Below are 13,849 nucleotides of genomic sequence, written 5' to 3'. Positions count from 1 at the left end.
CCTGAGGCAATATTTTAATCATTGCTAAACCATAGTTTTAATCAACTAAAAGCAAATGGAAAACTGAGTGTAATTTTCACTGGTAAGCTTTACCTTTCTTAGGCAGCTGGAAACACATACTGCACACCCTGAAACAGAATCAACGTGGTCTTGTGAAATATGCAAAGGAAATCTGCTTTCCTGCACTCCCCCTTTCCCCCATTTCTGAGGATCCCAATAAGGGATTTTGGGGGAGGCCTGGATGGGACATGCCCAGATCGGGGGGCTGTCAGGGACTCGTCCAGCTTGGGGCTGTCAGGTTGGCCTTCCTCCAAGTGGCAGGGGACCACACAGCTGGCTTCCATCCAAGTGGGTCCCACATACTGCCATACCCAGCAGTAGGGTTGCCAACCTTCAGGTGCTAGCTGGAGATCTCCTGCTATTACAACTGATCTCCAGCCGATAGAGATCAATTCACCAGGAGAAAATGGCCACTTTGCCAATTGGACTCTATGGCATTGAAGTCCCTCTCCTCCCCAAACCCACCCTCCCCAGGCTCCGCCCCTAAAACCTCCTGCTGGTGGTGAAGAGGGACCTGGCAACCCTACCCAGCAGGCAGGCTGGGGTAGGAGCACATAGGCTCACAAGTGGGTTGGCCTACCAAAAAGATCACACCCTTATGCCATGCCAATGCCTGGTGCTGTAACCAATAAAAGTTGTGGCTGTTTTTCCATCCAACTAAGTCTCTGTGAGTTAATCTTATACCAGTATCATTGGTGGGTGAAAAGTGGGAGGGAAGTTGCATGCCACACTCCAGTGGATGGGGTGGCTGTATGGGCGGTGGGCTCCAGGCACTCCCCATAAGTGCTACGTCAGCGATGAGTAGTATGCAAATGTTACAGTAGTTATTCAATAGTGGCACGAAATTTTAAACTATTGATATTCAGATCACTTATTGTGCATATTGTTTGTAATGGGAAGGAATTTCATTACATGGCAATTGAAACAGGTATTTCTATAAACATCAACTATACCTTTAAAGCACTGGAATAAGTTAATATGCTTAGGGAATATTGAAATAGGTGTTTGAGTAAAAGGTTAGATATGCATTGTTTTTAAATTATGGACTACTTGGACACCCTGGCAAATAAATCCAGAGAATTGCTTCAATTGGTGTGTGTTTTTTTTTTGGGGGGGGGAATATCTTGATTTAGAAAGATGATGGAATGACAGCCTTGGAAAAGGCAACCTTCTGTTGATCTACAGCATGAACAAAATGATTTAGTACCAAAATATGCTACAGAGGTTAGGCAAAAGGTTGAGACCATGAAATACCAAAGTACAAATGTCATAAGGCTGGCTAAATGAAGTAAAAGCCTTGAAATGCTGAGGGTTTGATGACAAACCATCATAAATATCAGTTCATATGCTCAAAGAAATTCAAACAAAAAATCATCAGGAGGATGGCAATACAATCAAGAAGACCGTGCTCGACATTCAGTGGCTTTACACACAAGCTCAACCTAGTGCGGACACTTTAAGTCCATGGATACTGACTGTAATGATAGAACATGAGAAGATTCTGGATCATCAGACCAGTGGTCCATTTAGTGCATCATCCTGTGTTAAAGTGGCCAAACAATTCCCAGCACGCAGTTTGCCTTTTTCACTGCTGCTGCAGGCTGTCAACATTTTCATCAAGCTACCCAACCAGAACCCCAAGGTCTCAGTATTCACTTGTTCAGATCCCCTCAGTATACATTTGAGCTCCAAAGTGAGCAGGGTTGCACTGCGGTGCCCACTGCTAATCCTTTTGGGTCCCTGTGCGAACAGAGCCCAGGCATATAAAAATACATCAGATGGTAAAGGGATAGGTTCTCTGTTGTTTGATCAGGAACCCAATGACCTGTGATGATAGTGAGAGAGCCTGTGCCTGTAGAACCTATACATGTGCACAACTTTTACAACAACAGCAAAATTCCTCCAACAATCCTGGAAGCATGAAGGGGTTTAGAAATCTGTAAGAGAACCTTGGTCTTCCTCATTACAATTCTTCAATTCTCAGTGTTGCTGCTGCTTTGAAACCAAAACTGCCGGGGATTACTGTTGCTCTCCTATAATTCTTCTGAAACCCAAGCATTAGTCAATAAAGAAATGTTGTTGTTTTCAGAGATGACATCTGCAGCTGTCCAGCTCTGAAATAAATTAATCCTACAAAGACCATGGTGATTTCTTTTATCTGCATTACTAACTTTCTCTGTGAGAGAGTCTTACCTCCCTAGCAGAACTGCAGTTTTCAGTTTCAAGCAGTAATGATCAGCCCATTTTAATAGGACTAACTTTGAGAAAACATCCATAAGATCATAGTATTAGTATGCACTGCAGGTATGCCCTCAGGGCTTAGGAGAAATAGAGGCAGCAAAATAGAATCCCCTGGTCCACAAGCGCCTTGTAAGGGTAAGTCACAGGGAATACCCCATACCTCTACTGGGAACAGCGGAAGGGGTAACAGCTCCTTTACTGGAGGGTGTCCAGAGGTGGTGATAGAGTTGGTGGGGCCATAGCTACAGCATCATGTAAGTATGCATCTACTAAGCAGCTAGAAAAAACAGAGCCAGCAAGTAACATCAAGTTACTTCACGCTGGCATGATGCTGGAGCTGTGGCCCTGAAAGCGCTTTCACCTTTTCCTGATGACCTTTAGTAAGGTTTCAGCAGGGCATAGTGATGGGAATTGAGATATTCCCTGTGGTCTTTAACGCATGGCTGTTTCACTCGCCATCACCCCTCCGATGATTTTGGGTCTTTGTGTTGATTATGCATGCCGTTTCTGACCAATGCTCGCTGTCCCCCTGCATTTCCCCACGTTTTGCCCACATTTTCAGAGACCTGTTTTATCTCGAATTTGAAAATGCAGACAGAATGCGGGGGAATGCAGGGGGAAAGCGTTGCGACCTCTGACCATCGGAAACAGCATGCATAGTCAACACAAAGACCCGTAGTCATTGGAGGGGTGACAGCGAGTGAAACAGCCATGCATAAAAGACCTATGATCCACCCTGAAAGCTTCTGCTGAAATAGTAGGCAACCCTAATGTAGATTCCCCCAGCCCAATATTGTTAGAGTGATTAAATGAAAACAAAAAACATCTTGGATTTTAAAAAAAGAAAGAATCTCATTGATCAGCAGTACTTTTCTGCTGTTCTTTGAAAGACAGAAACATTATGATGGGAGGCAAGATGTTTAGAGCATTCTATCAGAGGACAGGGAGTAGAAAGTCTTTGGGAAGGTGTAATTTCCTACCTACTTACACGTTTAGCGGTTGCCAGGCAGGCCATTGTGCTTTCGCTTTGATGACAGTCAAAACCTCATCGCTCTGCAAAAGAGAAGCAATAAACATCAATAAATAAAATGATGTTTGGACAGCATTATGGTGAATAACACTCTGCAGTGATTTGTAACCAGCGGAAAAGGCACTTGAATTTAAATTGTTCCTCGTAATTCCTGAGATGGCAGATATATTTCATTCCATTGCCTATTCAGGGAGTGCGGTTCCTCCTTTGTGAGAAACAGAGGGATGGTACTGAGACAATGTTTGGAACTTGCAGGGTGACTCTTTGAATTGATCTAGTGATTGGCACATACACATGGGAAAAATTATGCCAAAACTAGTTTTCCACACAACTTTTTAAAGGATAGTCCCACCATGAACAGAATCCAGCCTTTCTGCTGGTTTCTGCTTATGGGTTCGACCCATCTAAATTACACTGACCACCAACCGTATCATAATTTTTCCTCATGTCCATATGATCCTATTAAAAGGTAAGCTGTTGGGCTGCAAAGACCATATCAGAAAAGGAACTGAGTAGAGTCCACAGAGCAAGAGATACAAAATTCCTGTAAATTTTGAGAAAAATGGAAATATATACATTTACCTCCCTATCAAAGCGGACAGTTTCTAATTGCTTGAACAACATTAAATGCATATAGTTAGCATGTACAATGTTACTTTTTGGTATATACAGTGCTTGAGAAAGAGTTGCAAACTGATGCACCCTGTAATACCATAAGACATGTATCTTTAAATTTTGCCATCTGAGAAGTATGAAAAAATAAAAGTTGAATGAAGAAAACAGATTCTGTAGTAAACAAAAGAAAGTTCATTATTTGGACAGAAACTGTCTCAGAGTCACAATAGGTGGAGCGCATTTATTAACGTATTATCATTAAATACACTATCACATATTAATTGTAGCCAAAATTATTTCCATTTAAGCAAAAAAAGTATTTAAAATGCTGTAGGTGTCTACAGTATGAAAGTTATCCCCAGTGCTCCACTTGAAAGATTGAGAAAGTCCCCAGAAAGATTGAGAATGTCCCCAGATCTTTTTATATTGAACATACTGTATGTACTAAGTGCATTGTAAGATAAGGTTTTCTCACTCAAAAAATTGTCTCGACAATTCACACAAATCCCCGTTGTTTCCATATATGGCTATGCATACCTCCTTGAAAGAAATTTTTGAAAATAAATTCTCAGACAGGTTCCATGACTGTGGGGAAGGCTGCCCCTCCCTGCCCAGAAGCATCCTCAGTGCCTTTGTCAGCACACCCAACCCGAAGTGTGCAAAGTAGTGCCATTTTGTAAAGGATTCTGCAAACCTGTTCACAATGTGGGCTCTGTAACACATGCTTAATTAATTATTTTCAACACAGCCTAGCAGAGGTTCAGCAGAAGTGCCCTGTGGCTTGTCAGAACAAGATAACATGAATCCCCACATTTGAGAATTTCACATACAACTTTTCTATGAAAATGTCTTTAGAGATCAAATGTAATCTTGAATCTATGTTTGAGAAATGGCAACCAATTAGATCCAGTGATTTGTGGAAGCAAATATGGTGGATCTTTTCTGCATTCTCCTTTCCACAATATCCTTTCCAACCCCAGGATAGTTTATTCCTGGGCTCACAGCACCCATTTCAGGACATGCGATAGGGAGAGGGGAGGGGATGAAATCACCTTCATTTTCTTCCATACGTAGAAGAAGCAGAAAGGATGGATCATCCCCTTTATCCTGCCCACTTCATCCTCCTGACCATCATAGTTATAGCCTACATGGGTCCACATGGAGAAGACTAATGGGGGGAAGGAAACGCAGGAAAAATCTGTGACACTGCCTTCCGTTAATGAATTGATGGATCCAACCCAAAAGGTGCAATCCTGCTTAGTCAATGTTTGGAGAGGTTCCATTAGTGGCTGGTATAGCTTTCCTCAACTTCCTTGGCCCCCACCTGGGAGATTCTGACAGGACATGTGTCTATTCACTTCAAGGCAGACGTCTTCCACTTTAAATTGATACATGTAGAGATCAGTTTCTCCCCTGTTGTCAGGTGTGTGAGAGTGTGTGTGTGTGTGTGTGTGTGTGTGTGTGTGTAAAGTACTGCCAAGTCGCAGCCGACATGCGGCAACCCCATAGGGTTTTTAAGGCAAAAGACAAACAGAGGTGGTTTGCCAGTGCCTTCCTCTGCACAGCAACCCTGGTCTTCCTTGGTGGTCTCCCATCCAAATACTAACCAGGGCTGACCCTGCTTAGCTTCTGAGATCTGACGAGATCAGGCTAGCCTGGGCCACCCAGGTCAGGGCGTTGTCAGGTGTAGGCGGGCCTTTTTGTAGTACAAGCTCTGGCCATAGTGGGCAGCGCATGGAGAAGTGTGGTGGCTGCGCTGGAAGGAGCAGGGTGGGAGAGCTAAGGCCCTCAGACAGAACTGCTCTGTTCCCTGCTGCCCTGTGCAATGAGAAAGCAGGACCATGCCAAATGGCATCAGACAATAAAGATGCTTTCGCACATCTCAAGTGTGTGTGTGTGTGTGAGAGAGAGAGAGAGAGAAAGACAAAAAATATCCAGCGAGCTTAATTTCAGGGATTTGCAGCAGCAATCAGACATGTGCCAATATTATTATTTTTGCCAGCAGAGCTAGAAACAGCATGAAGGATACTTCCTATTTACAAGGGACCATTGTTATGAAAACATAATCAATAGTAGGCACATTGCAGCTCCCCTTAAATATAACAATAGCAAATGATTTTATCCCCATTCCTTACCACCTGCCTCAATCTCATAAAAGAAATGAAAAGAATATATCATACCTGTGCAAGGCTGAGGAGTGAATAAAGGTGGGGCTTCCCCCCCCCCGTGGCTTATAAGAATTCCTGTATCAGCAATTTTGAAATTATATGTAGTGTAATAAACCTCAAACAAAACCAGGGGACTGCTTTAACAAGGCTCTAGTGCCCAGAAAGCATCTATCAAATGTTTCTTAGAGCTCCCCGCTCCCCTGATTTCCCTCAGGATCCTTTCCTGGTAAATTGTTTAAAAGAATATGAAGTTCACCACTCCCGCCCATGATTTCTGCAGTCTTTAAAAAAAAAAACACTATTCTCCAATTAAACTCAAAACCCACACCATACATTACATGTAATTGGCAGCTCCAACTGAGCTGTCCTTTCAGGTTAGTGATAATCTTGCCATCCCCTGCTTGACAGAAATGGCTCTGATACCGCAGGCAGGCTCTAATCCACATATGCCCCAGTTTAGGGAAATCAATTTTCACAGGCCATTTTTGCTATTGTCGTTCCTTTCCTTTCCTGCTTTTCATGGAGAGGAGAGAAAATATCTGCCGCAAGGATTACCCGTGAAACTTTCCCAGATCCTCCTTGTGTTCAGGGCTGACTTCGGCTTCCGCTGGAGACAGCAGCTTGAAATGATTAATTTTTAATGAAGAGCTAATATGCTGTTTTCATTAAGACAGGCGAGGGGCCCCACAAGTTCCCAGCTGGGGCAAGTTAGAATTAAAAAGTCTGTGTATCAAATCAATAATGATAGGACATTTTATCCTCGCCCAGTGAGAATCTGCTTCTATACGTTTAGAATGCCACATTCATTATCATCGTTCCTACAGCTGGAATGAATGCATTATGGTTAGGGTTGCCAGGTCCCGCTTCGCAACTGGCGGGAGATTTTGGGGGCGGAGCCTGAAGAGGGTGGGGTTTGGGAAGGGGAGGGACTTCAATGCCATAGAGTTCAATTGCCAAAGGGGCCATTTTTCTCCAGGTGATCTTATCTCTATTGGCTGGAGATTAGTTGAATTAGCAGGATATTTCCTGCTACTACCTGGCAGTTGGCAACCCTAGTTGTGGTACTCGGTTTGCTTTAAAGGATCTTGCGTCAGATCAAATGAAACACCCACACCCAATGCAAAATACTAATGACCCAAACAGCTAAGGCGGATAATCATTTCCCCTCCTAGTCCCATATATATACTCCATATAAGAACTAATTAGCACATTCATATTAGTACTATATATTATATATGTAGGGTGGCCAGGTCCCTCTTCGCCACCGGTGGAAGATTTTGGGGGAGAAGCCTGAAGACGGCGGGGTTTGGGGAGGGGAGGTCCTTCAATGCCATAGAGCTCAGTTGCCAAAGCGGCCATTTTTCTCCAAGTGATCTGATCTCTATCGGCTGGAGATCAGTTGAATTAACAGGAGATCTCCTGCTACTACCTGGCAGTTGGCAACCCTATATATATGGGAATAACAATAAGCTTACCCGGTCCCTTCTCTCCTCCGGCAGGAGGTTTCTGAAGTGGAGGTGAAGTGAGATTGTGCGCATGCGCCATCACGTCACTTCTGGTTTACACCCGGAAGTGCTGCATCACAAGGGGCCTTTACCACTCAAACTGGGAGTTTCAGTGGTAAAAGGCCTGTTGTGATGCAGCACTTCTGGGTGTAAAATGCATCACAAGGGGCCATTTACCACTCAAACTCCCAATTGGCATATAAAAACCAACTCTTCTTCTTCATTTTATTATCACCGTTGCCAACCTCCAGGTACTTGCAACAACCAGCATTGTTTTTTTGTTAACCTCCAGGTACTAGCTGGAGATCTCCTGCTATTACAACTGATCTCCAGCCGATAGAGATCTGTTCAACTGGAGAAAATGGCCGCTTTGGCAATTGGACTCTATGTCATTGAAGTCCCTCCCCTCCCCAAACCCCGCCCTCCTCAGGCTCCACCCCAAAAACCTCCCACCGATGGCGAAGAGGGACCTGGCGACCCTGATTATTATTCTTCTTAATCAACTGTCTTTTTTCAATATATTATGTTTCTCCATGACCCGTTACAACTTGTTTAAGAGTTCTGTTACTTTGTCACAAATCCTTTAATCTCTGCATGGTGCTCTTAGTCCAGATTTGGACACAGTTCTCTCTAGTCAGGTGACAAAACCTAAGATAGCAGCTCCTAGGAACAAAGAGGTGGTTGAAGGAAGGTTTCTTCTCTACACTTGAATATTTTGGTGTGAAATCGGGGTGTGAACCGGGAGGCAGTCCCATTCACAAAACGTATGTTTAACATACACGTAGATCATCCACCCGGGGTAACACATTAAATATCAATATTGTAACATGTGTATGAAATATACATATAGATTTACTCCCTCTTTTCCTTTTAAATGGTGAGCAAACAATTTTAGAACAACTTCCTTAAAATGTGGCAGGACCCTAGTCCATGAAGGAGATAAAGTTTTCAGGAACTGGAAACAACAGGGGTTACCGCACTTTGTATTCCCAGCGATGTATTAAGAGTTTGAAAATGTTATAAAAAATGTTATAAAAATCATCACTTTAAAAGGGTTTTTGGATACTACGGCTTATAAATGGTTGGAAAACGTCTTCACAGCTAAAGGGGCCAAAGTGCGAACAGTATTTTTTATAACGTTTTCAAACTCTTAATACATCGCTGGGAATACAAGTGTGGTAACCCCCAAGGATTTACAAGTTGCAAGTTGATTATCTTTGCTATAAACCATGAATTCATTCTTTCCTTTCATATGTGCAGTGTTGAGCTAGTGTGGTGCAGAGGACACAATGCTGTACTAAGACCAAGAAGGCCAGAGTTCCAATTGCTGCTTAAACATAACACTGATTGGGTATTTGGGGGTAAGAAGACATTTCTAAGCCTTGCTGATTTACAGAATTGTGAAGACAAAAGGCAATGTGCCCCATGTATGCAGCCCTACATTTCCGAAAGTAGGGATCTCCGGACTATAGAGATCAGTTCCCCTAGAGAAAATGGCAGCTTTGGAGGGTAAACACTATGACATCACATCCATACTCAGCCTCCTCCCTTCCCCAAACTCCATCCTCTTAGGCTCCACCCCCAAAGCTCCAGTAATTTCCCATCCCAGAGTTGGCAACCCTAAATGAGGTGCAATGAGTTCATGCCAATTCATGCTTTGGACTGCTGGGGAAATATTTGAGCAGCCCATGACTCTATCAAAGGAATCAAGGTATGTTAAGAGAATTTCCAGTCAAGATTATTTGATGTTTTTACCACATTTCAGGTCACAAAGATGGTGCCAGAATCCATTTTCTAGTTTTCTAATTCTGCTCGATTTGTTTAAAATGACATGATTTGAAAATTATGGCTTTTATAAAGCAGTGCTATTTGCTACTGTTTTTATAACAGTAATATGCACAATGGTGGATTAGGAAATGTTATTACATTTATGCTGGATTTTGAACACCTTCTAATGAAAATTATTGTTAGGTCCCTTTCACCTGGACTAATGTCAAAGTACATAGCAATCAGCCTGTTTGATTTAATCATTCACGAGAGGAAGAATTGTGTGCACTGTTCAGCTGTTTCAATGCTTTCATATGGCAGAGATGGTATTATTATTAGGGTTGCTAGGTCCCTCTTTGCTACCGGTGGGAGGTTTTGGGGGCGGAGCCTGAGGAGGGGGGGACTTCAATGCCATAGAGTCCAATCGCCAAAGCAGCCATTTTCTCCAGGTGAACTATCTCCAGCCGATAGAGATCAGTTCACCTGGAGAAAATGGCCGCTTTGTAATAACCTTATTACTCTGATGGGTGAGGAGCACTTTCTGCGCTGAATACTCCCAGACAACTTCATTTTGAGCCTCACCCTTATTGAATAAGGGACAGGGTTGGTACAACTTCATGGGCTTCTTTAAGTTATGATCTTCTTTTGTGCCTGTATAACATTCCTCAGTGGGCAACATTCCTCAGCCAGCCACCCCAAATTATATGCAACCATTCCTCTCTCAGATGCAAATGGAATGACTTGCTGTCCTTTCAACTGAAACCTCTAAAGAAATGAAGTGTTATAGGTTCCAAAAACTAGAGACCAGTGGACCAAGAGCATTTCTGTGATATTTCATCTTTCAGCCTCTTTCTCCCTACATTTAACAGATGTAAAAACAAAAATTGAAATGGTTTTAAAACACATTTTATGCCTTACACATACACAATAAATAATATAGTGGGTTGGGTCGTGTTGCATGAATGTTCCCATGTCTTAATCATTAAACTTGCCTGTAGTCTAACTATGTGATGTTGAGGTTCCTTCTAGTCCTTGATTTTATTGATGCCCCACATATTATATCGTTTATTGGGTTTTACCCTTTCAGATTGCAAATGGAAGAGCAAGTGTTTGACTGTTTCTCCATATAAAATATTCCCTATGTGTATGAACTAATATAAGGAAGGAATTTGACATTAGGATTTTTTCCACAGATGCTTGAGTTTTGTATACATAAGGAGTATTTTATATGGGGTAGCATTCCATTATTTTACCCTCCACCTTGGGATAGCATTCCATTATTTTACCCTCCACCCTGGGATAGCATTCCATTATTTTACCCTCCACCTTGGGATAGCATTCCATTATTTTATCCTCCACCTAGGGTTGCCAGCTCTGGGTTGGGAAATACCTGGAGATTTTTGGGGCAGAGCCTGAGGAGGGTGGGGCTTGGGGACAGGAGGGACTTCAACACCATAGAGTCGAATTGCCAAAGCGGCCATTTTCTCCAAGTGAACGGATCTCTATCAGTTGGAGATCTGTTGTAATAGCAGGAGATCGCCAGATAGTACCTGGAGGTTGGCAACCCCACCTCCACCTGAAAATCCATCTGAAATTATGAAGCCTCACAATTGACATAAACATTAGGCCTTCTGCTCTTCTGTTTAAGCTCTTTTGATTGCTGTGTTATCCGCTTATACAGATGACATAGGTCCAGTTCCGAGCTCCTACAAGGTAAACATCTTCAAATTCATTTCTCTCTGAGAGTTTACATAGGCTGGATTTTGCCAATTTTACTTTCCAAACAACTTCATTTATATGACAATGATTTTCTTAGGCAGAATGAAGATGCTTTTATAACCTGACATTTGGAAAATGGTGGCACTTGAGAAAACCACCCTTCATTATAAATGAAGATTATAGATGTGCTTGTGCTGAAATCAATATTTATACGGCGATGTATAGAGACCGAATTACTCCCTCTGCAACTCAATCATTCTAAATATACACGTTTTTACATTTCTTTTCCTTACAAATAAGGAATCAATTTTTTTTCTGTCATTCACTACATAAACTATTTTTTCATCTCATCAAAGGCGACAAAGCTCCTTGTCCATTTCTCACTTTTATCAAAGGTGTGAGCACTTTGGAAACAGAGTGCTAATGCCTGCTTGGCAAGTACGACAACTAAATGTCCCAAGGAGGAAAACAAAAATAGTAAAAACTCAAGGTGAGCCAGGATTTGTTAGGGGATTCAAATGATATCTCTTGCGGCTGCAGCTGTCTTAAATAAGAGGTCCTAACAGAAGAGGTGTTAACTGACATAAGATTTTAGTGCTATTGTCACTGTTTAGAACAAGTTGTTAGGGTTGCCAACTCCAGGTTGGGAAATTCATAGAGATTTGGGGGTGCGACCTGAGCAGGGCAGGGTTTGGGGAGGGACCTCGCCATGGTATAATGACATAGAATCTACCCTCCAAAGCAGCCATATTCTTCAGGGTATCTGATCTCTGTCATCTGGAGACCATTTATAATTATGCAAGACCTACAGGCCCCACCTGGAAGTTGGCAAGCCTACAAGTGGTTGCTTAGCATATGCATGGAAACTCTTAATCTATATGGACTAGTAATGTTTCAGGGATCTTCTCAATCACCTCAATCACTGAGTCGGTGTGCCAGTCAGGTGCAATGACCACAGAATTATTATCTACAAAATGTTAACAGCCTTGCTCAGGTCGTGCAAACTGAGGGCCACGATTTTCTTTATTGAGTCAATCCATCTCATGGTGGGTCTTCCTCTTTTCCTGCTGCCTTCAACTTTTTCTAGCATTATTGTCATTTTTACAGTGAGCCTTGGCCTCTTATGATATGGCCAAAGTACAGTAGCCTCAGTTTTGTCATTTTAGCTTTTAGGGAAAATTCAGACTTGATGTCATCTGGAACTCACTTGAGAGCCAACAGGGTGTAGTTGTTAAAAATGTTGGACTAGGTTCAAATTCCAACTCCTGTCATGGAAGCTTGCTGGGTGACCTTGGGTCAGTCACACACCCCAGATCTGACCCTAGCTAGTATTTGGATGGGAGACCTCCAAGGAATACCAGGGTTGTGACGTGGAGTCAGGCAATGGCAAACCACCTCTGAACGTCCCTTGCCTTGAAAACCCTACAGGGTCACCATAAGTCAGAAGTGACTTGACGGCCAAAAAAACAAAACAAACCCTCATTTATTTATCTTTTTGCTGCTCCATAGTATAAATCAAACTCTCCTCCAACATCACATTTCAAATTAATCAGTTTTCTTCCTGTCAGTTTTTTTCATTGTCCAACTTTCACTTACATAGTAATTGGGAATACCATAGTATGACAACAATAAAAATAAACATGACATACACAGTATGTCCAACATGTATTTTATTACCTACAATGACAACTAGAATTCTAAGCTAACACATTACCATTCCAAAGGAAGCTGAAATCAGTCCCCATCATTGGTTCTTGTAGGTTATCCGGGTTGTGTAACCGTGGTCTTGGAATTTTCTTGGAAAGAAAATTCCAAGACCACGGTTACACAACCCGGATAACCTACAAGAACCAATGAACTCTGACCGTGAAAGCCTTCGACAATATTTAGTCCCCATCATGTTTCATGAAATGCCCTGATATGTGATCCATCAAATCTCATGTGGCCCATCAAATCACTGCTGCCAGTGATAGCTGCTGCTAATGAAATTGCTAGCAAACACTTAGGTCCACTCAAATGTATTAGTGTGGCATAAGTGGTTTCACTCAGAGGGGTATTGCCCTGTCCTCCTGTTTCAGCAATATTCTTAATCATGACCTTATATTACCCAACTTTCAGCAGGAGGTTTTGGTCAATAGACACTGTGTCAGTTGAGGAACAGTTATGTTATCTGTCCTCCGCTCAGATAATAACTTGATCACGTAAGTGCTTGCATCAGTGGAGTGCTTGCAAGTGCATGCATCAGTGGAGGAGGGAAAAAGAAGGGTGTAACTCTGCTTAGGATTGCAATGAAAATCCTGTTTGTGTATGTGTGTATATACAAACTAAACAGACGCTAAATTACATGTGGTATGGAATGGCAGTCAAGCCTGAATTCTCCCTAGAAGCTAAAATGACTGAACTGACAGTGCATTCCTGAGCGAAAGGCCTGCACTGGGTTTAGGAGGCAACGCAGTGGCACTGCCTCCAAAGGAGGTTTTGGCCTTGCCGAAACCTCCTTCTGGTGCAAAAAATCCATGCCAAAAAAAGGGGGGTGTTCCCAGACCGAAACGGCTTAGGAGGCCACCTAACACTGGCCCTGCCACCACCTGCCGCCGTAACACCCCGGGAACGCATCCCTGGATGCCCCAGGATGCCTCCCAGGACGCCGACGCGGTCTTTGCTGGCATTCAGATGCCGGCGGAAGGCTCCATCGGCGTCTCGGCCCAGCGCTACCGTAGCAGTGGACGGCGACCAGCGGCCCG

The 13,849-nt window shown here is 42.9% G+C and overlaps 1 protein-coding gene across 1 annotated transcript in view; it reads right to left on the bottom strand.

The window, feature by feature from the left end:
* SPON1 (spondin 1) overlaps positions 1–13,849 on the bottom strand; it is a 362,076-nt gene that overhangs the window by 67,915 nt on the left and 280,312 nt on the right. The window contains exon 7 of the mRNA XM_056851935.1: positions 3,290–3,354. Within this exon, the coding sequence (XP_056707913.1) occupies positions 3,290–3,354 (65 nt within the window). The remainder of the gene's footprint in view (positions 1–3,289; positions 3,355–13,849) is intronic.

Source organism: Euleptes europaea, chromosome 6 (assembly GCF_029931775.1).
Source record: "Euleptes europaea isolate rEulEur1 chromosome 6, rEulEur1.hap1, whole genome shotgun sequence".
Classification (NCBI taxonomy): Eukaryota; Metazoa; Chordata; class Lepidosauria; order Squamata; family Sphaerodactylidae; genus Euleptes; species Euleptes europaea.
The sequence above is the reverse complement of the archived record's forward strand: the minus strand, read 5'-3'. Positions and strand labels throughout refer to the sequence as shown.